This window comes from Pan paniscus, chromosome 19 (assembly GCF_029289425.2).
Source record: "Pan paniscus chromosome 19, NHGRI_mPanPan1-v2.0_pri, whole genome shotgun sequence".
Classification (NCBI taxonomy): Eukaryota; Metazoa; Chordata; class Mammalia; order Primates; family Hominidae; genus Pan; species Pan paniscus.
In genome coordinates, this window is record NC_073268.2 from 27494217 (window position 1) to 27520277 (window position 26061).

Genomic DNA, 26061 nt, shown 5'->3' on the forward strand with positions numbered 1-26061 from the left:
CATGTGTGTTAGAGGTCTATTTCCTATGTTGTGTATATATTAGGATGTACTTTTGAACTGCTGTAATAAAGATGCCTTCAAAATACAGTGGCTTGGCCAGGCATGGTGGCTCTTGCCTGTAATCCTAGCACTTTGGGAGGCTAAGGCAGACAGATCACTTGAGCCCTGGAATTCGAGACCGGCCTGGGCAATATGGTGAAACCCTATCTCTACTAAAAATACAAAAATTAGCTGAGTGTCATGGCACACGTCTGTACTCTCAGCTGCTTGGGAGGCTGAGGTGGGAGGATCACTTGACACTGGGAGGTCAAAGCTGCAGTGAGCCTTGATCATGCTACTGCACTCCAACCTGGGTGACAGAGCAAGACCCCATCTCAAAACAAATAAATAAATAAGCAAAATACGGTGGCTTAAACAAGGTGTAAGTTTCTATTTCTCTTTCATCATAGTTCAGAGATGAGCTGTTACCAGAAACAGGTTTATTGCTCACCTGTTGCCTGTTTTTGTAAATAAAATTTTGTTGGAACACAATGATGCTTATTTATTTATGTGTTATTTATGGCTGCTTTATCACTACAATGGTAGAATTGAATAGTTGTGACAGAGGCTATATGGCCCACAAAATTGAAAATAATTACTATCTGGCTCTTTACCGAAAAAGTTTGCCAAAATTTGCTCTTGGACATTGTCATCTTCATGATTAAGCTAACTCACACAAGATTATGTTCACATTGTGGCCTGTGGGAGGAAGAGACAGGGGATGTGGAGGGCAAGCATATGGAAGCATGATCTTGAAGTCACATACATCACTTCTGCTCACATTCCACTGGACAAAATTCAGTTACACAATTATACCTAGCACAAAGGATGTTAGGAATTGTGATCACTAACTGGGTGACCATGTGCTCAGCAAAAGTTTCGATTTTATTCCTAAAATGATGAAGTAGAGAAAAGTCACTGGAGGGCATTTCATAATCTGTGCCTCAGTCTGTTCCTCTGGCTACCTATTATCCCTTTATCCTTTTTCCTACTTTTAGAGCACACATAGCCTTTGTCCAAGGAAGACAGCCTGAAGCCCCATCCAGTTACTAGTAACTGGATGGGTTATTACTGGAGGTGATTCCGGATCTCTATATGATGTCTATTCCTCTCCATTAGATATGTATTGTGGCTTTTCATGGGCCAGTGACTCAAAATACAAGTTATTTACCCAGTATTGTATCCCCTGCCTTCACCATACACCCATATACAATGATGGAATAGGAACAGGATAACTCTCATTTGGAAAAATGAAAAATACATAGCAATCGTTGGTCCATAGCAGTTATCAAATCCTCCTTTTTAGGTAGGAATTGCAATGATTCCCTGCTATATAATAGAATACTACCTCAGTTAGACCTGGCTGTCCCTGGTTCTGCTACTGCACACTCCAGAGAAGTGCAATAAGGGAGTAAATCCCTTGTTCATTGTCCTTCAAGACGCCTGACATTGTTTTCTGGGAAGTTCTTCCTCATTCAGTTTTCTCTGTGAGTTGGGCTTTGGAGACTATGCCTTCTTTGGCAGAACTTTCACAACCCACTTCCTGCTGGTGCAGGATTGAGGGCACAAATATCCCAATCATCAGTCGCAGGCTTTTGAAGGCCAGGTTTGTGGTTTGTTTAGAAATACAATTCCTTCAAATACTTACTAAGCTTCTGGGCTATTTGCTTGCAATCAGCTTTGGGTTGGATTAATCATACTCATAGATTTCTTCTAGATATAGAAACTTTTCTTCTATTATTTACTGGCTTCTGTGCTTAGCCTATCTCTCTTGCCTTGATTTAATATTGGCTATCTTGGGGCCAGCTGAAACTAAAACAGCACGTTTGATCTTTGACACTGAGTTCCTTCAGGGTGATAATCTCATTTTCTGTTTGGGGGGATACAAAAGAAGTTGGCTTTTTCGACACTCTGACCCTTTCAGACCATCTTTTTTAAGGTTTAGTTGGTGTGTGGTCAGTATCCCAAGTTATTGTAGGAAACAGTTTACCAAATGTTGTGTTATCCCAACAAGAAGATTATCACCTTTCCAGCCTGCAGTATCTGTTTCTCTGCTACCCACTACCCTTTTGCTAAGCTAGCATCTCATATTTTAATATTTTTAAATAGCAACATTCTACCTGCACTTAATAATTCCTGTATTGATTAGGATACAGGTTAAACTGCTATAACAAAAAGGTCCAAAAAACACAGCGGACCCCCCCAAAAATAGAAGTTTATTTTTCTCTCCCATCCTAGTCTGAGGTGAGCTTTTCAGGGCTGGTGGAAGTGTTTTATTCCACGAGGCCATCTTGGGATTCAGGTTAATTCTTTCTTTTCTTTTTCTTTCTTTTCTTTTCTTTTCCTTTCTTTTCTTGCTGTTCTTAGTGTGTTCTCATTTGCATGATTGAAGTTGGCTTATACTATCATGACTATGTTCCAATGAATAAGAAGGAAAAAGCCAGGAATAGAGAATGAGACATTTCCTTTTCAAAATATGACTTAGGGCTCGGTGCTATGGCTCACGCCTATAATCCCAGCACTTTAGGAGGCTGAGGTGGGCGGATCACTTGAGATCAGGAGTTTGAGACCAGCCTGGCCAACATGATGAAAACCCATCTCTACTAAAGATATAAAAATTAGCCTGACATGGTGGCATGTGCCTGTGATCCCAGCTACTCAGGAGGCTGAGGTAGGAGAATCACTTGAATCTGAGAGGCGGAGGTTACAGTGAGCCAAGATTGCGCCACTGTGCTCCATCCTGGGTGGGTGACAAAGCGAGACTCCATCTCCCCAAAAAAAAAAAAAAAAAAAAAAAAAAAAAAAAAAAATATATATATATATATATATATATATGACTTAGGAGTTATGCATATCACTTACCAATGCTGGTGTCCTGTTTGTCAAAACTTAGCCACTAACCAGGCCAGGCATGGTGGCTCACGCCTGTAATCCCAGCACTTTGGTAGGCCAAGGCGAGTAGATCACTTGAGGTCAGGAGTTTGAGACCAGGCTGGCCAACATAGGGAAACCCCATCTCTACCAAAAATACAAAAATTAGCCAGGCATGGTGGCGCATGCCTGTAATCTCAGCTACCTGGGGGGCTGAGGCAGGAGAATCACTTGAACCCGGGAGGCAGAGTTTGCAGTGAGCCACGAGATTGTGCCACTGGACTCCAGCCCGGGAGACAGAGTGAGACTCTGTCTCAAAAAAAAAAAAACAAAAAAAAAACTAGTCTCTAACTAGTTAGCTATGTTTCTAGGAAGAAGAGGAGCATATTGGAAATACTGGAAACTGGACAAGAGTCTGTCCCCATGTTTTTTTGTCTGCATACATTTATGTCTGGTGGGGTGAGGTTGCTTTTGATGCAAAGTGAAAAATGCTCTTTTCTCTCGATTTTTCATTGAGTTTTTCATCCTTGTCCAGGGATATTGTATAATAATCAGAAATGTGCTCTCATGTGGCTAAAAGCTTTTGATAGCTCTTATACACACTGAACAGTTGAGTCAGTGAGAGGCTGTAGTGGTCTAGCAGTTGGATAAGGTGAGATACTTATGTTTGCTTATCTCTCTTCTTTGAGTGTGCGGTGAAACTTGCCAAAATGGTGGGTTATGTGAGTGCTGGGACTGTGGAATACCTGTACAGCCAGGATGGCAGCTTCTACTTTCTGGAATTGAATCCTCGGCTGCAGGTAGAGCACCCTTGTACAGAGATGGTGGCTGATGTCAATCTCCCTGCAGCACAGCTCCAGGTGAGTCTCCCTGATCTGGGTTGCAGAGCCTAGAAAAGTCAGAGAGGCCTGAAAAATGGGTTTAACCAGTGTGTGATAAGAGAAAAGCACCTCCTATCTGAGTCACACCTAATGGTCATTTCTCTTTCACGCTGTATGTGTTATGCATGTGTGGTTTGGTTTTCCTGATGTAGTACAGACATAGGAATGTTATTTTTTCTAGCCAGACACATCTGATATAATGTGTTACGTTTTAGAAATAAATGTTAATAATGTATGCTTTATTCAATTATTTAGCTATAGTAAACTTCACAACTTTGTATTATAATTATTCCCTACTCATTTTTTTTTCTTAACTAGTGTTCTTTATTGAAATAATTCTGCATCAGAGATTAGTGGTTAAAGTTTTTCCTTACAAGAGTGTGGTAGCACACATATTTTTATAATTTGTAAAGTGCTTGCTGTCAATATTATTGTCTTCTCTCAGCCCAGGAAACAAATATTATGGAAAGCAGTAATAGTTAATGATAAGGCTTGATATTATTTTTATCTAACATTTGCCCACATCGAGAACACCTTCTGGGTTCCTATTAAAGACTGAAGATTTACCTACTTCCTCCAGTGGTTTGCAGGGATGGAAGAGATAATTATGACACAATTAAGACTTTCTAGCTGTCTGTTTTTGGATGGCTATTAACATTTACTCCTCTGTTGGATATTTTCATTCTTATTACGTGATGGAGAAATAAATGACAACAGGGGAACTGGTGTCTGTTGCATTAGGAATGTGGGGACTTCTTTAGAAGTGGAGAATATTCTAACTACTTATCTGTAGTGATATATTGTATTTCAAGCAACTTAGAGTTGATGATTGTAGAATACAGGTTATAAAAATAGAATGTTTTAGGGAGTGGCTCCAAAAATAAAAATATTTTAGGTTATCTGATAGCCTCTACACTTTAAGGGAAGTAACTGAAAAATTAAAGATGTGTGTTTTATTACCTTTCAGATTGCCATGGGGATTCCTCTATATAGAATCAAGGATATCCGTATGATGTATGGGGTATCTCCCTGGGGTGATTCTCCCATTGATTTTGAAGATTCTGCACACGTTCCTTGTCCAAGGGGCCATGTTATTGCTGCTCGGATCACTAGTGAAAATCCAGATGAGGTAACCCATCACTTAAAAGGTTTATACCTCCTTTTAATGAACTTTAATGTTAAGATAGTATCTAAGAGTATACTTCTGAAATATCTTGGGACTTCCTCTGGAGTGGGAAATATAGAGGTTTCTCAGAGCAGATAAGTAAATGGTCGTTGCTTCATTGGTTACTTAATCCCACTTAAGTCACTGTAGAGTCTTCAGTGGGTCTGTGGCACTGGGTCTTGGCCTTTATCATTTTTGTGTGTCTTCTCTGCTTCTGTGTGTGATTAACACAGAACTTAAACAATGAATATATAAATCTTCTCTTCCTTCGAAACGTAATATGGTCTCTCATTCTTTATTCTCTAACAGGGTTTTAAGCCCAGCTCAGGAACAGTTCAGGAGCTAAATTTCCGCAGCAATAAGAATGTTTGGGGATATTTCAGTGTTGCTGCTGCAGGGGGACTTCATGAATTTGCTGATTCTCAGTTTGGTCACTGCTTTTCTTGGGGAGAAAACAGAGAAGAGGCAATTTCGTGAGTATAATAGCATTTGATTGCATTTTACAAAATAAATTTGTGCTAATCTTAAGTGAAGGTGTGAGCATGGGAATAGGAATCATCTGCTGTCAAAGTAATAATATGAACAACCTTTTTGAAGAAATTTTGAATATCTCTAATTGTATTTGCATTCATGTTGTATTAAATTATGCAGTGCTTGGCAGATGTTTTTCTGTTTGTTGTTCTGAGCCTTCTGAAGTATTTTTCCTTTCAAATATTTTTGATAAATGTATAAAATTGATTGCTTTAAAGGTATCTTATTTTTCCACAGGAACAGTATTGTTATTGAGGGGAGGTAGATTCTTGGCCAAGAACTAGGTATCAAATAAATCATAGACTTTTATTTTATTTTTTTCTTGTGAGAAGACTTAAAATCTATTAGCAATTTTCAAGTACACTAGCTATTGTTATGAGCCATAGTCACCATGATGTACTCTTATAGTTATTTAAAATAATAAAATTATACTGCTCATATTATGAAAAGGACATAAAGAAACTGTCTACATTGCTAATATAAGAGACCTTAGCGTGCTGTATATAACAGCTTATGCAAATGTAACTGCTATATCATAAATGTTAGATAATATTCTATTAATCATAAACAATGAATATTAAATTAACAGCACTTTTGCTTGCCTAAAACATAGGGCTGAAGGAGGTAATTTTAACAGCTTAGATCTTTTGGAATATCTATCTAAAACTGAAACTTGAACTAGTTCTTTTCTGTTTTTTAATGGTTTATTGCCTTGTATCAAACATTTAATACCATTCCCTTTACCTTTGAACTGTACATGGAGTAGGTAATTAATAAGTGTTTATTAGTATTAATTACTAATAAATATCATTCATTTATTAGTAATTAATCCTAATATATGGTTGTTTGTATTAATAAACACTTATTGATTAGTTTTATATTTTTATCAATTTCCTGAATTAATTAATTTTAAGAGGCAGAGTCTTGCTCTGTCACCCAGGCTGGAATGCAGTAGTGCCATCATAGCTCACTGAAACCTCGACCTCCTGGGCTCAAGCAATCCTTTTGCCTCAGCCTCTTGAATTGCTGGGACTGCAGGTGTGCACCATCATGTCCAGCAAATTTTAAATTTTTTGTAGAGATGGGGTCTCCCTTTGTTGCCCAGGCTAGTCTTAAACTCCTGGGCTCTAATGGCCCCACAAAGTGCTGGTATTATAGGCATGAGCCGCTGCACCCAGCCTTGATTAATTAGTTTTTAATATTATTTTTAGAAGTAGGGAAATCTCATTATTTCTCTATTTTGTCCTTTACATTTCTTCTCATTCTTCAAAACTATAAGTGGAATTTTTCAAAATTAAAACACTGCTACCAGAAAAAAACATTGGTATGAAGTTGCCTTTTAAGCATATTCGCTGCCATATTATGCTCTGCAAAGTGAAAAAGGTTTACACTAGAGCTTGCAAATTGTTGGCTTTCTGGTGAGTCTCAACATACAGATGTGTTTTGATGGGCTCACAGAGTGTTAATTTTTTTTAATTTGACGATATTAAAAAATCAGGAGATTGAAATCAAAATATGGATTTCTGCTAGCTCTTAAAAGTAGGACTATAATGACAACATTGGTTGTACATTCTAGTTGTTAAAAGTTAGCTAATTTTGCCTGGGCACGGTGGCTCACACCTGTAATCACAGCACTTTGGGAGACCGAGGCTGGCAGATCACTTAAGGTCAGGAGTTTGAGACCAACTTCGCCAACATGGTAAAACCCCGTCTCTGCTAAAAATACAAAAATTAGCCAGGTGTGGTGGCAAGTGCCTGTAATCCCTGCTACTCGGGAAGCTGAGGCAGGAGAATCACTGGAACCCAGGAGGCTGAGGTTGCAGTGAGCCAAGATCACGCCATTGCACTCCAGCCTGGGCAACAAGAGCAAAACTCCGTCTCAAAAAAACAAAAAACAAACAAACAAAAAACAGCTAGTTTTGTGTGACTGCTTCTTTTCGACGGGACATAAACTTTGTAGTTAACACAGCTCCTATTCAGTCTGCCTCACTCATTTATGTTCCCAGACTGGCCTCTGTTGGCATTTAGGTTTAAGTCCTGATTTGGCAGACCACTGTGTATTTTCTTCAGGGAATGTCCTATAACCCAATCCAGAAGCCTTGTTCCTTATTTCTGACCAGCTCTGTACATTTGTCTACAGTACAAAGCTAACTAGCTTAATTTTTAGCATGTTAAAAATACGTTATCTACAATAAGTCTCCATCTTGACACTATGCCAAAAGTTCATTCTTCAGCTTAGAGCTTTCTTTGTTTCTTATTTCTTCATTTCATTAGGTCTATATCTCAGCTTGGGGTTTGGACTCTTGTTTGCCAGAATGCCCCAACTCATATATTCCAGTATATTCCAGTATAATTTCCCATGGGTCATAATCTAAATACCATGAGAACAGGACTGTGTCTTGTTACTGCTATATCCCCTGAACATAGTAAGCATTCAGTAAACGTTGGTTGAATGGCTTAGCCACTCATTCCTATCCTTATACCTCTGCTTCAGTCATACCATTCCCTGAACTCAAGCTGTATTTTCCTTTTTTTTTTGAGACAGAGTCTTGCTCTGTCGCCCAAGCTGGAGTGCAGTGGCACGATCTCAGCTCACTGCAACCTCTTCCTCCTGGGTTCAAGTGATTCTCCTGCCTCAGCTTCCTGAGTAACTGGGATTACAGGCACGTGCCACCATGCCTGGCTAATTTTGTCAACCTGTATTTTCTTCCCTCTGCTTCTTTGTTCTTGCTATTTCCTCTGTTCATTCATTTATTCTTTTTTTTTTTTTTTTTTCTGACATGGAGTGCCCACCACCACACCCAGCTAGTTTTTGTATTTGTAGTAGAGACGGGTTTCACCATGTCGGCCAGGCTGGTCTCGAATTCCTGACCTTGAGTGATCTGCCCACCTCGGCCTCCCAAAGTGCTGGGATTACAGGTGTGAGCCACTGTGCCAGGCCCATTCATTCATTCTATTCAACAAATATTTACTGAGTATCTGCTATCTACCGGTTCTGGCAATAAAGTGAGGTCCAAGATAGAATCTCTCTCCTCACAAAACTTTACAATCCAGAGGGTGTAAGACAATTGGCAGTTAAAATACAATGTATTAAGTATGATGATAGTCAGATTATTTAAGGGCATTATAGGATCATACAGATGAGTCAACTAACTCAGTCTAGAGGGGTTCTGGGAAGGTATCCCAGAAGACAGTGACATCTAGATTGATAATTGAAGTTTGTAGAAGTAAGTCAGGTCAAAGGAGGACATAGAAAGGAGGACAGAGGTGGGCAACAGAATAATATTTTAGGCTGAGGGAATGCCTGGACCACCTGGAATATGATTCCTCTCACAGTTATAATTATCAGCTATACTTTAGCCCATGTCAGTTTCCACATTTTTCATGAAACTGTAGGGAGATGAATTTCTCCCTTCTTACAACCTCTCCAGAACTTTGTGTAAGTATTCTGACTGGCATTGATGATATTCTGCCATATATTTTGAAAGTGATTATTGTATTTATGTTCTTTCTTCCTTACAATCATAGTATGTGTCTTATTAGTATGAGGTACATAATTAGTATTTGTTGAAGTAAGTACCTGTCCCGTGCAGGATAGACACTGGGCATAAATATACAGAAAAGCCCCATAGTATTTGAAATTCTGCTAAAATTGGATCACTTTGCACTTAACTGGGAAGTAATAAAAGTAATGAGCAAATCATTGCATAGATATCCAAAATGCAGTTTTAAAAAAAACACTCTCACATGCAGTGTCAGGCTGATATATGACTGCACCCAGAGAGTTGCTTTACTGTATGGAAATCTTTAAATTAAGCACTTGGGAAAATTCATTGAACTGTATACTTAAAATAAGTATATTTTATTGTATGTAAATTATACATAAAATAAATAAGGTACAAGGATAGGGAGAATTAATGCCCTAATTCTTGTTAGCCAACAACAAATGAATGGAATAATGGAAACTTAGTAAGTAAAAGCTGAGGGTGGCTTGCATATAATTTGTTATAATTTGTTCTGTACTCATTATAATGAAATGTTTCTGATTTGCTGATGCTCTTATGGTAATATCAGTTAGAATTCATACGTTTTCTGACTTTTTGCAAATTTTCCTCTCTTGAATGCACATGAATGAGCACACTTGACATGTGCACCCTTATTTGTTTTTGGAACTGCCTCTCTCTCTTCCCTCTCAAGATTACAAAGGAATGAAACAGTTCTTTCTTTTATTTTTATTTTTATTTTTTTGGGGGGGACAGAGTCTCGCTCTGTCACCCAGGCTAGAGTGCAGTGGCGTGATCTCTGCTCACTGCAAGCTCCGCCTCCCGGGTTCATGCCATTCTCCTGCCTCAGCCTCCCGAGTAGCTGGGACTACAGGCGCCCGCCACCACGCCTGGCTAATTTTTTGTATTTTTAGTAGAGGCAGGGTTTCACCGTGTTAGCCAGGATGGTCTCAATCTCCTGACTTCGTGATCCGCCTTGTCTTGGCCTCCCAAAGTGTTAGGATTACAGGCGTGAGCCACCATGCCTGGCCAAACAGATCTTTAAAATTATTGAAAAACATTAAAGTGTTTGTTGCTGAAACAGATTGGCTTCTGTTCTTCTCCCAGAAACATGGTGGTGGCTTTGAAGGAGCTGTCTATTCGGGGTGACTTTCGAACTACAGTTGAATACCTGATCAAATTGTTAGAGACTGAAAGCTTTCAGATGAACAGAATTGATACTGGCTGGCTGGACAGACTGATAGCAGAAAAAGTACAGGTGTGTATTTCTCCACAAACAGATGCTGGGATTGGGTTTTTATAGACTTGTGTACTCAATCCCTGTCACTACATGAAATTTATTTGATTCTAATGTAAATGGTTCTTGATCTACCTGGAAAAATCTAGGAGTCAGTGTAATTTTAGCACTCTGATGGTTCCTGTGCTTGTGTCACACAGTCATTTTATGTTCTAGCATTACTTCCTGAGGTATATTTGAAGAGAGGCATGCAGGGATTTAATTACTTTCTTTTTCTTCATTTAATGTTAAACCTGGTCCATAGTTGCCAACTTCTGTATCTAACAGATGCTGAAGAGAGAGGCCTCATTTAGATCAAGAGTTATCACTTATTCCTTAATTCCTGGCCTATGCTAACATATCCAAGATTTTGCATAAAATCGTTAGATTCATATAATTTGGAGGTCTAAATTTTGGCTATGCACCATTTTTCTTTGAGATTATCAGTAGCCAAATCGTTGTGTCTTTTAAAATTTATTTCTGTCAGAAGCCTATTTTTGAGCTATTCAATGATTGGCTCAGTGGAAGTCTTAGGGAGAAGAAAGTTGTTTTTCATTTCTCTTCAAGTGGTGCCTCTAATCAAATTCTAAAAGTGAATGTGTTCATTTTTATCTAAAAAATCAGTTGGGCAGTGAGAATGGAGATTTTCATTGCTAGCTGTTTCATCACAACAAATTTGAGCCTGATTTCATTTGAGAGGCTGTGGTGCCAAGTGACCATGCATTTGATCTGCCCTCTTTTTCCTCCTTTCAGGCTGAGCGACCTGACACCATGTTGGGGGTTGTGTGTGGTGCCCTCCACGTGGCAGATGTGAGCCTGCGGAATAGCGTCTCTAACTTCCTTCACTCCTTAGAAAGGTAGGCTTTGTTTCTTGTAGGCTACACAAACTAATCAATGGTCCTGAGTACGGGGACTGAAGCTCAAAGACCCATTTATTCTTCTGTCCATTCCTGGCAGCTTATGAGTGCTACTTGTTATTCATGGACCATGGTGGCAAGAAAGAGAGGGGATGTTGACATTTATGGCAAATTATTTGGGGAGTCAAACTGCAGATTCTAGACATTAACTTATACCACAGTTAGAACAGGTTGCTTCTTTAAAAACTGGAATCCATCTGCAGTAGATATTCTGTCCTGTATAAGTATCAAATCTCTCCAAACCCTGGTGGTAAAAATCTGGTATTTCTCCCTAGCACTGAACCCTAAATATTTCATGTATTACCTGTACCACCTTTCAGAAATAAATAATTAAGGCTGATATTCAGGATGACCTCATGAGTCTTTCAAGTAGAGGGTCAGACATCTATGGGGCTAAACTAATTTCTAATGCTGATTGAGGAGACTAAGCTCTGCCTTTGAGTCCCCAGAGGAATGTTCCAAGTGGCTAATCATTTTAAAGCACTTTAATCACAGGCACTTTTATTTCCTTCTGTGTTGTTAGACTTATATCAACTCCCTTTTGAGGTATCTGAAAGAAAGAAAAGAAACAAAATTTAAAAATTGAACTGAGATTTCAGAGTTATTCAAGTCCTATGATAAGTATCTTTCACTATGTTACTCTCATGTAGTAAAACCTTCAGCAGCTTGGCATTTCTCTTCTGTATCAAATCTAAATCCCTTGGCGTGACTTTCAACTCCCTGTATACATGGGCCACTTTTTACCAATCCAGTCTTATTTATTTCTGTTCTGCAGCATATAATCTGTAACCTAGTTAAATAGTTTTCTTATTGGTGTACAAATATGTCAAATGCATTTTCCTCTACAAGCCCCCCACCTCCTTTTAAAATGCTTTTGTTTTTTACTTATTTTATTATTTTTATTTTTTTTATCTTTGAGACAGAGTCTCGCACTGTTGCCCAGGCTGGAGTGCAGTGGCGCAATCTCGGCTCGCTGCAAGGTCTGCCTCTCGGGTTCACGCCATTCTCCTGCCTCAGCCTCTCAAGTAGCTGGGACTACAGGCACTTGCCACCAGGCCCGGCTAATTTTTTTTGTATTTTTATTAGAGACAGGGTTTCACCGTGTTAGCCAGGATGGTCTCAATCTCCTGACCTTGTGATCCACCCGCCTTGGCCTCCCAAAGTGCTAGGATTACAGGCGTGAGCCACTGTACCCGGCCGCCCGGCCTTTTTAAAGACTCTCAAATAAAGTTTCAGTTGCTAGGAGCAGTTATGCTTACACTGAAGTTTTACAATTTTTTCGCGTTTAATCTTAATCTTTTTTTTTTGAGATGGAGCCTTGCTCTGTCACCAGGCTGGAGTGCAGTGGCGTGATCTCTGCTCACTGTAACCTTCGCCTCCCGGGTTCAAGGGATTCTCCTGCCTCAGCCACCTGAGTAGCTGGGACTACAGGCACGCGCCACCACGCCCAGCTCATTTTTGTATTTTTAGTAGAGACGGAGTTTCAACATGTTGGCCAGGATGGTCTCGATCTCTTGACCTCGTGATCTGCCCGCTTTGGCCTCCCAAATAGCTGGAATTACAGGCGTGAGCCACTGCGCCCAACCTTAATCTTTATCTTTAAGAACAGTTAACACATTCATGTGGTTCAAAATTCAAAAGTCACAAAAAAGATAAGCAGTGAGAAGTCTCTCTCTTACCTCTGTTCCTTGGCCATCCAGTTTCCGTCCCCTATAGTAAATTCATATTACCAATTTCTTTTCTAACCTTCCAAAGATACCCTAAACTTACATGAACATATACATGTGTATTAGTCTGTTCTCACACTGCTAATAAAGACATACCCAAGACTGGCTAATTTATAAAGGAAAGAAGTTTAATTGAGTCACAGTTCCAGATGGCTGGGGAGGCCTCACAATCATGGCGGAAGGCAAAGGAAGAGCAAAGACACATCTTTCGTGGTGGCAGCCAAGAGAGAAAATGAGAGCCAAGTGAAAGGGGTTTCCCCTTATAAAATGATCAGCTCTCGTGAGACTTATTCACTACCACGAGAACAGTATGGGGGAACCGCCCCCATGATTCAAGTATCTCCCACCGGGTCCGTCCCACACCACATGAGAATTATGGGAGCTACAGTTCAAGATGAGATTTGAGTGGGAACACAGCCGAACCATATCAACATGCAATATTTGTTTCTTCCCACCTCCTGGTTTTTTAAAACTCAAATGGTAGCATGCTGTGAAGCTGTTATTTACCTTGCTTTTTTAACTCAACAGTATATTTTTTAAAGTGTTTTTTAGTTCACATCTTTTTAATGTCTGTATGTTTTGTTCCACATGTGAAAACATGCGCAACATCACTAATCATTAAGTAAATAAAATCGAAACCATGATGAGATATCACCTCACACCCATTAGGATGCCCACTGTCAAAAAACAGAAAATAGCAAGTATTGGCAAGTACGCAGAGAAATTGGGACACTTGTGCACTCTTGATGGGAATGTAAAATGATGCAGCCACTATTGAAAAATGGTATTGCAATTACTGAAAAAATTAAAAATAGAATTGCCCTATGATCTGGTAATACCACTTCTGGGTATTCTGAAAGAATTGAAAGCAGGATCTGAAAGATACTTGCACAGCCACAGTCATAGGAGGATTATTCACAGTAGCTAAAAGATGGGAGCAACTCAGATGTTGGTTGATGGATGACTGGATAAACAAAATGTGGCATATACATACAATACAGTATTATTCAGCCTTAAAGAAGAAGGAAATTCTGGCACATGCTAAAACATAGGTGGATCTTAAGGACATTAGGGCAAGTGAATTAAGCCTGTCACAAAAAGACAAATACTATATGGTTTTACTTATATGAAGTATGAAGAGTAGTCAGACTCATAGAACTAGAAAGTAGAATGACGGTTACCAGGAACTGGGGGGAGGGGGAAATTGGGAGTTGTTAATGGGTGTAGAGTTTCACTTTTGCCAGATGAAAAAGTCCTGCAGATTGGTTGCAGAATAGTGTTAATATCCCCAACACTATAGAACTGTGCATTTTGTAATGGTTAAGATGGCAAATTTAATGTAATGTGTATTTTACCCTAATTTAAAAAAATCCATTGTAAGATTCATAATTGATGTGATCAATTCCTTACAAATGATCATTTAGGTATTTAGGTTGTTTCTAGTCTTTTGTTATTCTAGGAAATGCTACAATCAATAATGTTTTAGATTCTCTTATAACTGTTAGAACTTTGTAGTAAGTTCCTCTCTCATCGTTGTTCTTTTAGGGGTCAAGTCCTTCCTGCTCATACACTTCTGAATACAGTAGATGTTGAACTTATCTATGAGGGAGTCAAGTATGTACTTAAGGTATGCAGAACCCCGTTGGAGCTTGCACCTTACTTTTTTAGCTATCTTTCTTTAGGTTGAGAGGCAGGAGAAAAAGTTTGATTTAATGCAGGGATGGGGGTATTAGTGAAATTACCGTCATTATTTTTGTCAGTGTCCTGAAGCAGCATTTGTTGTTCTATGAAAATCTTTTTTGTTGTTCTTCAACTTCACATACACTGCCAAGAGATAAAGGAGAGACGGGGAACAACCACAGTTGGGGAAAATCAACTAAGGTTGCCCTCTTTGCTTACAGCAGGACTGAGCCATGTCCACAGACACTGATGCAAATAGCATCAGTGCCATGAATTTTCTTCCTCCTGACAGATCTTTCTTATCTGTATTTTTGAAGCATTCAAATTTCATTTGGAGCTGTACCTGGAAGGGACACACTGATCCTCATTCTCATTCCCTGCAGGTGACTCGACAGTCCCCCAACTCCTATGTGGTGATCATGAATGGTTCATGTGTAGAAGTAGATGTACATCGGCTGAGTGACGGTGGACTGCTCTTGTCCTATGATGGCAGCAGTTATACTACGTATATGAAAGAGGAAGTGGATAGGTAAGTGGCTGTTTGAGGTCCATTTGCTGGTCATCCTATTAGCCTTTTCTCTTATTAGTTACTAGCTCTTGGGATTTTCCCAGGCTTTTCTTGGTACTCATTTGTAGTTAAAAAAAAAAAAATAGTACATGCACTTAACAAAAATATCAAGAGTATTAAAGTGTTTATAATTAAAAACATGTCTCCCTACCACTCCAGTGTATGTGGACAATGAAAAATAAGTTCCCCTTTTTATAAGTAACCATTGTTAAAAGTTTCTTATATATTTGAGTAGAAATTTTATATGCATATACAAGTTACACTCATGTACATACTGTTTTTCTTTAAATACATTCACAAATGTGGCTGGGTGCGGTGGCTCACGCCTGTAATCCCAGCACTTTGGGAGGCCAAGGCAGGTGGATCACCTGAGGTTGGGAGTTCAAGACCGGTGTGGCCAACGTGGTGAAACCCTGTCTCTACTAAAAATACAAAATTAACCAGATGTGGTGGCTTATGCCTGTAGTCCCAGCTAAGTGGGAGGCAGAGGCAGGAGAATCACGTGAACCTGGGAGGTGGAGGTTGCGGTGAGCCGAGATCACGCCATTGCACTCCAGTCTGGGCAACAAGAGCAAAACTCCGTCTAAAAAAAAAAAAAGAAAGAAAGAAATTCACAAATGTTCAACACCAGTTATGGTGTTATGAGAATGAAATAAATTAACATGTTGAAAATGTGTAGAACATTGCCACAACATAGCTAGGCTTCAAGAAATGTTAGCTATTACGTCATCAATATCTTTGTGTGTGTTTTTTTAAATGGTGGTACCTGTTATTTTTAATAGTCATGTAGTATTCCATTATATGATTATACTATATTTAATCTGATCCTTATTGAAGGAAATTTTTGTTAATTGACATTGTAAACAAATATGCAGTGAATATGTCTGTGTGTGTGTATAATAAAGTTTTCAGGATTTTTTTTCTTTGAAGGTTGACATTCTCTACCATTCTGCTTTATATCCTGAGGTGCTTTCTTAGCTTACATACTTCCACTTGTCTCCTAGATATCGCATCACAATTGGCAATAAAACCTGTGTGTTTGAGAAGGAAAATGACCCATCGGTGATGCGCTCACCTTCTGCTGGGAAGTTAATCCAGTACATTGTAGAAGATGGAGGTCATGTGTTTGCTGGCCAGTGCTATGCTGAGATTGAGGTCAGGGTGGTGAAAGGACTGTGGGATCATGGGAGGGGAAGGTAGGAAAAGGGTCGGCTGGGATGGACTAGGACTGAAAAGTTACAGAAAGGAGGCTGGGCACAGTGGCTTGTGCCTGTAATCCCACCACTTTGGGAGGCTGAGGCAGGAAGATTGCTTGAGCCCAGGAGTTCGAGACTAGCCTGGGCAAGATGGTGAGACCCCGTCTCTATGAAAAATTAAAAAATTAGCAGTGTACAGTGGCACATGCCTGTAGACCCAGCCACTCTGGTGGCTAAGGCGGGAGGATCCCTTGAGCCCAGGAATTCAAGGCAGCAGTGAATGGAGATTGTACCACTGTACTGGAGTGGTACAATTTGTGGCCTGCGTCACAAATCAAGACCCTATTTCTAAAAAATAAAAAAAAAAAGGTAACAGATTGGAAATAAGAATGAAAAAGAAACATCAGTTGGCTTAATTAGAAGTGCGAACCTTAAGATTTTTAAAACACATAAAACACTTTGGCAAATGAGGAATCTCTAGTTCTAAAAATAGATACTAGGCAATAGCACTTGTTGAATGTTAGGTGTCCTAACTGCTGGCTATCCAGAGAAAATACATGGAGGTGGGGCACAAAACAGACAAGAAATGTCATGTGATTAATTTTAAGAGAGCTAAGCATAGAGTGCAGAGGGTCACCTAACCCAAATCAAGCTAAGCTTGTATGGGAAGATATTCTGAAAGAAGAGACATTTGATCTTAGTTTTGAAAGACAGATAGTGATAGAGCAGGTGAAGAAGGGCAGGGAAGAGTGCTTAAAGTTGAAGGAATAGCATGTACAAAGACAGAAGCAAGACAGCACAGTGTATTTAGGGAACTGCAAGTATGTGTTGGTGTGGCTTGAGAATAGACTAAGGTTTAATGGAGAGGGACAAGCAAAGATGCTAAAGAGGTAATGTGAGATCTTGAATGTGAGGTTATGAAGGATCTTATAAGCCATACTAGTAAGTTTACACTATCCTGGAGGCAGCAGGTAATCTCTGAAAGATTTAAGTGGAAAAGTAGTATGATGAGATTTGGGGTCTAGAAAGATTGCTTTTCGTGACCTTGAGGGAGGTATGTAGCAAGTAGGGAGATCTCTTAGGGGGTCTTTGAAGTACTTTGGGCCAGAAATGAAGAAGGCGTAAACCGAAGAGATGGCAAGAGAGGAAGATTTTTGAGAAAGGTTTAGAAGATATGTCTGGCTGGGTTGGTAATTGGTAGGTAAGGGAGAAAGAGGAGGGAAGAATGATCCTTAGGTTTTGGCCTGGATGTCTTAGATTGGATTCACTGGTATGAGGATATTAAATTGTTCCTTACTTTCTAAGTACAAAACAAATATAATCACAAATTATGCCAAAATGGTTTTAAAAGTTAGAAAGGAGAAATGTCAATAAATGTTATTAATTCCTAAAGTGAGGTACTGAGAGATTTTCTAATTGCTTGCCTTGATAGTCCCTAGGAGATGATGGTAAATTCCCATTTTTTCTTGGTCAAATTAGGTGTGGTCCAACTTAGATGCTAAGGGAAAAATTTACCTCTTTTAAGCACTCATCTATGTAAAGAGAGATAAATCTGAGTCTAGTTTATTTTTCACTATAGGTGATGAAGATGGTAATGACCTTAACAGCTGTGGAGTCTGGCTGTATCCATTACGTCAAGCGACCTGGAGCAGCTCTTGACCCTGGCTGTGTACTAGCCAAAATGCAACTGGACAACCCCAGCAAGGTTCAGCAGGTGAGTAGGAAGGTGCTCCGAATATTGCTCTCTAAGAGCTAAAGAACTTGGTGGTTTGGAGAGGTAAGTGATTTCAATGCTTGGTTTGCCAGTGTTTTCTTTAGCTTTGTCCCCTATTAATCTTATGCCTTGTATTTGTACCTGTAATATTATGGAACTAGAGTTTGCAAGAGTTACTGTAGTACTAAGATTCTGTAATTTCCTTATGATGTTTCCTCTATTGACTTCCCTCCTGGTAGCTGGGTATGATGTCTCGATTTTGAATGATAACTCTTAAGTTGCAGTGGTGTGTTTGTACCTTAGATCAAAAGTAGTAGATGACTTGATCTCTTGTTGGGGTTGACAGGCTGAACTTCACACAGGTAGTCTGCCACGGATCCAGAGCACGGCACTCAGAGGCGAGAAACTCCATCGAGTGTTCCATTATGTCCTGGATAATCTGGTCAATGTAATGAATGGATACTGCCTTCCGGATCCTTTCTTTAGCAGCAAGGTATGAATCACGTCTCCTGGGGAAGGGATGTACAAATGGGATACCTATTCTCCAAAATAGTTCCAAGTCTCATAATGATTGTTTAAGAGGGAGGAAAAGAAAGCCGTTTGGCCTAGAACTCTTTCACCTTCAGTTGTGGGACTTGAGGTCTTTAAATCCATGTTTCTTATCCTTGTCATGGACTTCACATTTAATTGTGATTACTCCTTTTTTTTTTTTCCTCGAGACGGAGTCTTGCTCTGTTGCCCAGGCTGGAGTGCAATGGCACAAACTCAGCTAACTGCAACCTCCACCTCCCGGGTTCAAGTGATTCTCCTGCCTCAACCTCCTGAGTAGTGGGGATTGTAGGCACGTGCCACCAGGCGCGGCTAATTTTTTTTTTTTTTTTTTTTTTAGTAGAGGCGGGGTTTCACCACGTTGGCCAGACTGGTCTTGAACTCCTGACTTTGTGATCTGCCCGCCTCGGCCTCCCAAAGTGCTGGGATTATAGGCGTGAGCCACTGTGCCCGCCCGTGATTAGTCCTTTTTAAACTGGAGAATAGGGGCAATGTTAGATGCTTACGTTGCAATTTCAAAGTACTCTATGATAGTTGGCTCACGCCTGTAATCTCACCACTTTGGGAAGCTGAGATGGAAAGATCGCTTGAGGCCAGGAGTTTGAGACCAGCCTGATCAACATAGCGAGACCCCATATCTATTGAAAAGTATATAAATTTTTATTGAAAAGAAGTAGTATATGATAGTGAATTCAGATATAGTTGACTCTTGAACAATACAGGTTTGAACTGTGTGGGTCCACTTATATGTGGATTTTTTCAGCCAAACATGGATCAAAATTACAGTATTGATGAGATATGGAACCCACAACTATTTCTATACATGGGTTCCATAGGGCTCAAGTATGTGCAGATTTTCATATATGAGTGGTGGTTCTGGAACCAATTTCCCACGTATACAGAATGACAACTATATATCTTTTTATTTGGGGGATTGTGTTAACTTGGGTCCTATTTTACCAATGCTTTCTTTTTAGGTAAAAGACTGGGTAGAGCGACTGATGAAAACCCTCAGAGATCCCTCCCTGCCTCTCCTAGAATTGCAAGATATTATGACCAGTGTGTCTGGCCGCATTCCCCCCAATGTGGAGAAGTCTATCAAGAAGGAAATGGCTCAGTATGCTAGCAACATCACATCAGTCCTCTGTCAGTTTCCCAGCCAGCAGGTATTTATAGGATAACACTATATTTTTTTCTGGCTACCAATGCCAGAGTTTATGTGGTAGGATTCCTTCCTATTTGGATCCTCCTTACTTTTTGGATGTTGTGCTTGTATACTTTTAAGCATTGTATTCCTCACAAAACTGCCTCAGGGTACAAACCCAACAGTGAAAGTACTGTATGTGAAGAATAAAGTATCTGTAGTTATGAGAAAAGCACACTTGGATCATGTATACCTTATAGCTTTGTTCCTGGGGCTATTCCCTAATTAGAGGTATTTTCATGAATTGAAAATAGAGTGATATTAGTTGGTTGATTGATTCATTCATGCATTGATTTAGAGATGGAGTCTAGCTCTGTCACCAGGCTGGAGTGCAGTGGCTGATCTTGGCCCACTGCAACCTCTGCCTCCCGGGTTCAAGCAATTCTCCTGCCTCAGCCTCCTGAGTAGCTGGGATTACATTCACACGCTGCCATGCCAGCTAATTTTTGCATTTTTAGTAGCCACGGGTTTCACCACGTTGGCCAGGATGGTCTCGATCTCCTGACCTCGTGATCCGCCCACCTCGGCCTCCCAAAGTGCTGGGATTACAGGCGTGAGCCACCGTGCCCAGCTGTTTATTTATTTATTTATTTATTTTTGAGACAGGGTCTCGCTCTGTCGCCAAGGCTGGAGTGCAGTGGTGCGGTCATGGCTCTCTGTAGCCTTGACCCCATAGGCCCAATGGCTCATCCCACCTCAGCCTCCCAAGTAGCTGGGACTACAGATGTGCACCACTATGCCCAGCTAATTTTTAAAAAATTTTTATAGAGATGGGGGTCTCGTTATGTTGCCCAGGTTGGTATTGAACTCATGGGCTCAAGCTATCCTCCCTCCTTGGCCTCCCAAAGTGCTGAGGTTACAGGTGTGAGCCACCACACATGGCCTATTGGTAGTTTTATTTTCAGAGACATTCTTACTACCTTGGCAGCATCTTTACTCTTTACCCATAAAGCAGATGTATGTGTAGGGAATATAGGTAGATAAGTGGGGAGTGATGTTTGGATCTTGACCTTGAACAGATATTGGTAAGATGATAGTTTTTGTAATGTAGTCATTAATTCATCTGGGAAAGGGTGACAAGGGATGAAATCTGCTTGCTTATTTAGTGTGATTCTCTATGTAGACTATGCCTGGTAACTTCCAGCTGCTGCCAGCATGTGAGAGATAGGAATTGCCATGTTATAAGAAGAAGATTCCTACTGATCGTGCTATAGAGGCTGATGCTTTGGGGCATTTTGTTGGGTTGGGCCTCATTTTTTTCCCTTTTTTATACCTTAGATTGCAAACATCCTAGATAGCCATGCAGCTACATTGAACCGGAAATCTGAACGGGAAGTCTTCTTTATGAATACTCAGAGCATTGTTCAGCTGGTACAGAGGTAGTAACTTGTAACTCCAGATTCCCAGACCTGTCCATACTCATGTCTTCCTTTCTTTCAAGTGGTCACAAAAAAATTTACCTCAGATTTGACTTCAAGAAATTAGAAAGCATCTTATATCTTAGAAAGTACCTTGTCTTTTCTAAATATCTTAGAATTGTGAGCTAACTCTCTTGCTCAATATTTCTGACTTCTTAATATTCTACATTTTTTTCTGTCAATTATTTATTATTATTATTTTTTGAGACAGGATCTCACTCTGTTGCCCCGACTGGAGTGCAGTGGCTCAATCATGGCTCATTGCAGCCTCAACCTCCCGAGGCTCAGGTGATCCTCCTGTTTCAACCCCTCTGAATAGCTGGGACTATAGCTGTGCACCACCACGTCCAGCTAATTTTTGTATTTTTAGAAGAGATGGGGTTTTGCCATGTTGCCCAGGCTCATCTCAAATTCTTGGGCTCAAATGATCCACCCGCCTTGGCCTCCCAAACTGTTGGGATTACAGGCATGAGCCACTGCGTCCAGCCTGTCAATTAATAAGGCACAGAAATTTTGTTGTTTTCTTTTTCCTTGCCATTTTGATGAAGCTCCTAATTTTTCTTCTGTCACAGGGCCCAGTATGACATTTTTTCTTCTTAGCTTACGGAGCCTATTATATTAGGTTGGTGCAAAAGTAATTGTGGTTGTTGCTATTAATACTAAAGGGATATTCACAGAGCATATTTATTTATTTATTTATTTATTTATTTTTTTGGAGACAGGGTCTCACACTGTCATCCAGTTTGTAGTACAGTAGCACAATCTCAGCTCACTGCAACCTCTGCCTCCCAGGCTCAAGCAATCCTCCCACCTCAGCCTCTTGAGTAGCTGGGACTACAGTCACATGCTACCATGCTTGGCTAATTTTTTTGTATTTTTTGTAGATAAGAGGTTTTGCCATATTGCCTAGGCTGGTCTGGAGCTCCTAGACTCAAGTGATCCTCCTGCCTTGGCCTCCCAAAGTTCTGGGATTGCAGATGTGAGCTAAGGCACCCGGCCTCACAGAACACTTTTAACTTTAAGATACTTATAAATTTTTCAGATATCTCAGCCATTTCAAGAGTATGGTAATAATTTCTACTTAGCAGTAGGAACTGAATCAAGGTGTTGGTAGGTGGGGCTATGCAGGATTTTGTTGTCTTTTCTTCTTTATTAAAAAAGGTCTTGTCTATAGTGAGATTTCTTTTAGGCTTAGAATTTAAGTTAATTTTGTAGTTCATTTTAGGCTGTTCTTTATTCAGAGGGAAAGCAGTTCAGTGGAATGTCGTGGAGGTGAATTTGGCCTTTGGGTTTATTGCTTAATAGTGTTGGATTATCAGGTTTTTCAGTGGAGACTTTCTATTTGCCTAGGTACCGAAGTGGCATCCGAGGCCACATGAAGGCTGTGGTGATGGATCTGCTCCGGCAGTACCTGCGAGTAGAGACACAATTCCAGAATGGTAAGCCTCTTCCTGAGGACTCTCTAGCTAAGAAAGCCTTGATTCTGCTAACCAACCCAAACTATCCCTATAGGACTGTGTAAGAGCTAAGCCCCCTCCTGTCAACAACACTTCCCATTAATAAACAGTCTCCTATCACTACTCCCTTAAAAACTAAACCTCTATATCCACTAGCTCTAAAGAAAGAACAACGAAACACAGCTTGATGAAATTAGGAATCCAGTGTGCTTCTGAGAAAGGGCTGAAGTAATTTTTCTAATAGAGATTACCATTCCTGTTGATATCTTTTTGACCTTGCGTAGTGTAAGTTGGTTGAGTTATCACAGGCTGAAATTGAGAAACCCATATCTGAAGAGCTTGATTCTTGGCAGCTAATCCATGAATTGAACCAGAGGCATCTAGGAAGAGCAAGTTCAGGTTTTCCAATACTTTTTAGTATATCATTTAGGTGGACTTTATCCCTGGCTTTCTCTGAAGAGCTTCACTAAATGATAAATTGTCTCTTAAGTGTGAAATAACCTTGGCTAAAATTTTAAAGCTGTGTACTGCTGACATTGCTTCCTGCCACAAGATGGCAGTGAAACATCACAGAATTTGAAACATTATCTGAAATTTGAAACGTTTTCCTTTATCTGCTCCTTTTCACTTCCTTTAAAAGCAGCCTATGCCACTCATGACTAGCAAAAATCCCCATGTAGATATCAGCAAACCGCATCCAATAACATGCAAAATAATACATAACAACCAAGTTGGCTTTATCCCACGCATTCAAGGTTGATCAGTTTGGAGAAAGTCAATTAATATAATTTATCATGAAATAGATGAAAGGAGGAAAAACGTGCTCATTATCTCAAGATAACAGGGTGTGGAGAGGGAGCATTTGACAGAATTTAACATCCATTCATGACAAACTCTTGGAAACTAGGAGTGAAATGGAACTTTTAAAATCTTGTAAAAGGGACCCACAAAAAAATCTGCAGGATACATCATGCATTATGGTAAAACGTTGAAAACATTATCTTTAAGATTAGGAATAACACAAGGATGCCTGCTGTCACTACTTCTATTCAGCATTATAGTGGATGTCCTAGCCAGTGCAGTAAGACAAGGAAAAGAATTAAAGGGTATAAGAGCTAGAAAGTAATAAAGCAATATATCTGCCATTATTAAATATGATAGGGTGTCTCTTTAGAAAGCCTCAAAGGATTCACAGATTGATTATTAAATTATTTAAAATCTAACATGATTGCTAAATACAAAAGTCAACATACAAAATTCAACAGTATTTGTTTACAGTAGAGCAATTGTTTAGAAAAGCAGTTCAGGAAAAAAAAAATTAAAATAGCAGGCTAGATGTAGTGGCTCATGCTTGTCATCTTAGCACTTTGGGAGGCCAGGACAGGAGGATTGCTTGAGGCCAGGAGTTTGAGACCAGCCTTGGCAATATAGTGAGACCCCATCTCTACAAAAAATTAAAAACAATTAGCCAGGCATGATGGCACAAGCCTATAGTCCTACCTACTCAAGAGGCTGAAACAAGAGGATTGCCTGAGCCCAGGGATTCAAGGGTGCAGTGAGCTATGATTGTACCACTGCACTCAGCCCAGGCAACAGAGCAAGACCCTGTCTCTAAATAATTAATTAATTAGTTGATAAAATAGCAACCCAAAAGATGAAATACTAAGGAGTAAATCTAACAAAAAATGTGCAAGCCTCTTTTGGAGAAAATTATAATCAAGAATATTATAATAGTAAAGAAGATTTAAATAAATTATCAAGGTCTTAAATTGGAATGTACACTATTAGGTGCCGATTCTTCCTAAATTCATCTGTAGATTGACATTTCAATAAAAATTCTGTTAGTGTATTTGTAATGCTAATTATAAAATTTATATAAATTATATAATTTATATAAATTATAAAAGACAAGTCTCACAATAACCAAGATACTTCCAAAGAAATACAAGGTGAAAAGATTTGCCTAATCAGATATCAAGATTTAATATAAAGCCATATTAATTAAAAAATTGTGAGATAGGTGTAGAGATAGATTTATAGATCAGTGGAACCTAATGACCCAGAAACAGATCCAGCCATATATGAAAACTTATTTTATGATAGAGGAGGCATTGTAGATCATGGGGAAAGGATAGATTTTTTTTTTTTTCAATAAATGATACCAGCACAATGGGTTATTCATTTAAAAAAAAAAAGAGGAAAGAAAGAAATGGAATCCCTATCTTATACCTATACACAAAAATCAATTCCCGATAAAGACTTAAATATGTACTAAAGAGGTGAAGCTGTTAAATGGTTAGGAGAATATCGTTATAACCTCAGGATAGGAAGATTTTGTTGTATAAGACACAGCAAGTACAAACTACAAAAGAAAAGATTGATTACTTAAACTCCACTCAAGAACTTCTGTTCATCAAAATACATCATAAGGAGACTGAAAAGCCTGTAATCCTAGCACTTTCGGAGGCCAAGGCCGGCAGATTGCTTGAGCCCAAGAGTTCGAGACCAGCCTGGGCAACATAGCAAGACCCTGTCTCTAAAAAAATACAAAAATTAGCCAGGTGTAGTGTTATGTGCCTGTAGTCCTAGCTTCTTGGGAGGCTCAGGTTGGAGGATTGCCTGAGCCTGGGGAGGTCGAGGCTGCAGTGAGCCGTGATTGCATCACTGCACTCCAGCCCCGTTGACAGAGCAGGACACAGTCTCCAAAAAAAGAGAGACTGAAAATATAAGCTACAAAGTGTGAGAAGATATTTACAAAATATATATCTAAAAAATAATTAGAAGTATCTACAGAATTGGTATGAATCATCAAGTTAAAGACATCCTAATAGAGAAATGGGCAAAAGATATAGAAAGATATTTTACAGAAGAAGAAGTACAAATAATTTATAAACTTACACAAAGATGCTCAATCCCATTTGTAATTAGAGGCATATAAACCAAAACCACAATGAGAGTGGCAAAAATTTAAAAGTCACATCATCATCTTCATTGCTTCTGTACATGGAAATACAAATTGGTATACCACTTTGGTAACAGTTGGTCAGTACCTAATAAAGTTGAACTTATTTGTATTCTTTAACCTAGTAATTTTACTCCTAGAAAATATACTTTAGAGAAACTATTACACATGTTTACTAGGAGACATATACAGGAGTATTTGTGACAGCACTGTTCATAATCTTAAAAAAGACAAGAAACAATCTAAATATACATAGGTAGAGTGGATCATTGAAGTCTGGTATATTCCTACCATGGATTACTATGCAGCAGTGAAAATGGATGCACCAAGGCATACACTGAACAAAAGGATGAATCTCAAAAATACAATGTTAAGGAAAAGAAATGGTACAGTGATTCCATTT

At 39.4% G+C, this 26061-nt stretch overlaps 1 protein-coding gene across 10 annotated transcripts in view; it reads left to right on the plus strand.

Annotated features, from left to right (window-relative positions):
- ACACA (acetyl-CoA carboxylase alpha) overlaps window positions 1-26061 on the plus strand; it is a 331241-nt gene that overhangs the window by 147208 nt on the left and 157972 nt on the right. For all 10 annotated transcript variants that reach the window (XM_003817948.5, XM_008971230.4, XM_055101006.2 and 7 more), the window contains 13 exons: window positions 3600-3770; window positions 4759-4920; window positions 5266-5429; window positions 10098-10248; window positions 11020-11123; window positions 14456-14537; window positions 14974-15119; window positions 16163-16313; window positions 17934-18068; window positions 18415-18561; window positions 19595-19783; window positions 21100-21200; window positions 22590-22678. In XM_003817948.5, the coding sequence (XP_003817996.1) occupies window positions 3600-3770; window positions 4759-4920; window positions 5266-5429; window positions 10098-10248; window positions 11020-11123; window positions 14456-14537; window positions 14974-15119; window positions 16163-16313; window positions 17934-18068; window positions 18415-18561; window positions 19595-19783; window positions 21100-21200; window positions 22590-22678 (1792 nt within the window). The remainder of the gene's footprint in view (window positions 1-3599; window positions 3771-4758; window positions 4921-5265; window positions 5430-10097; window positions 10249-11019; window positions 11124-14455; window positions 14538-14973; window positions 15120-16162; window positions 16314-17933; window positions 18069-18414; window positions 18562-19594; window positions 19784-21099; window positions 21201-22589; window positions 22679-26061) is intronic.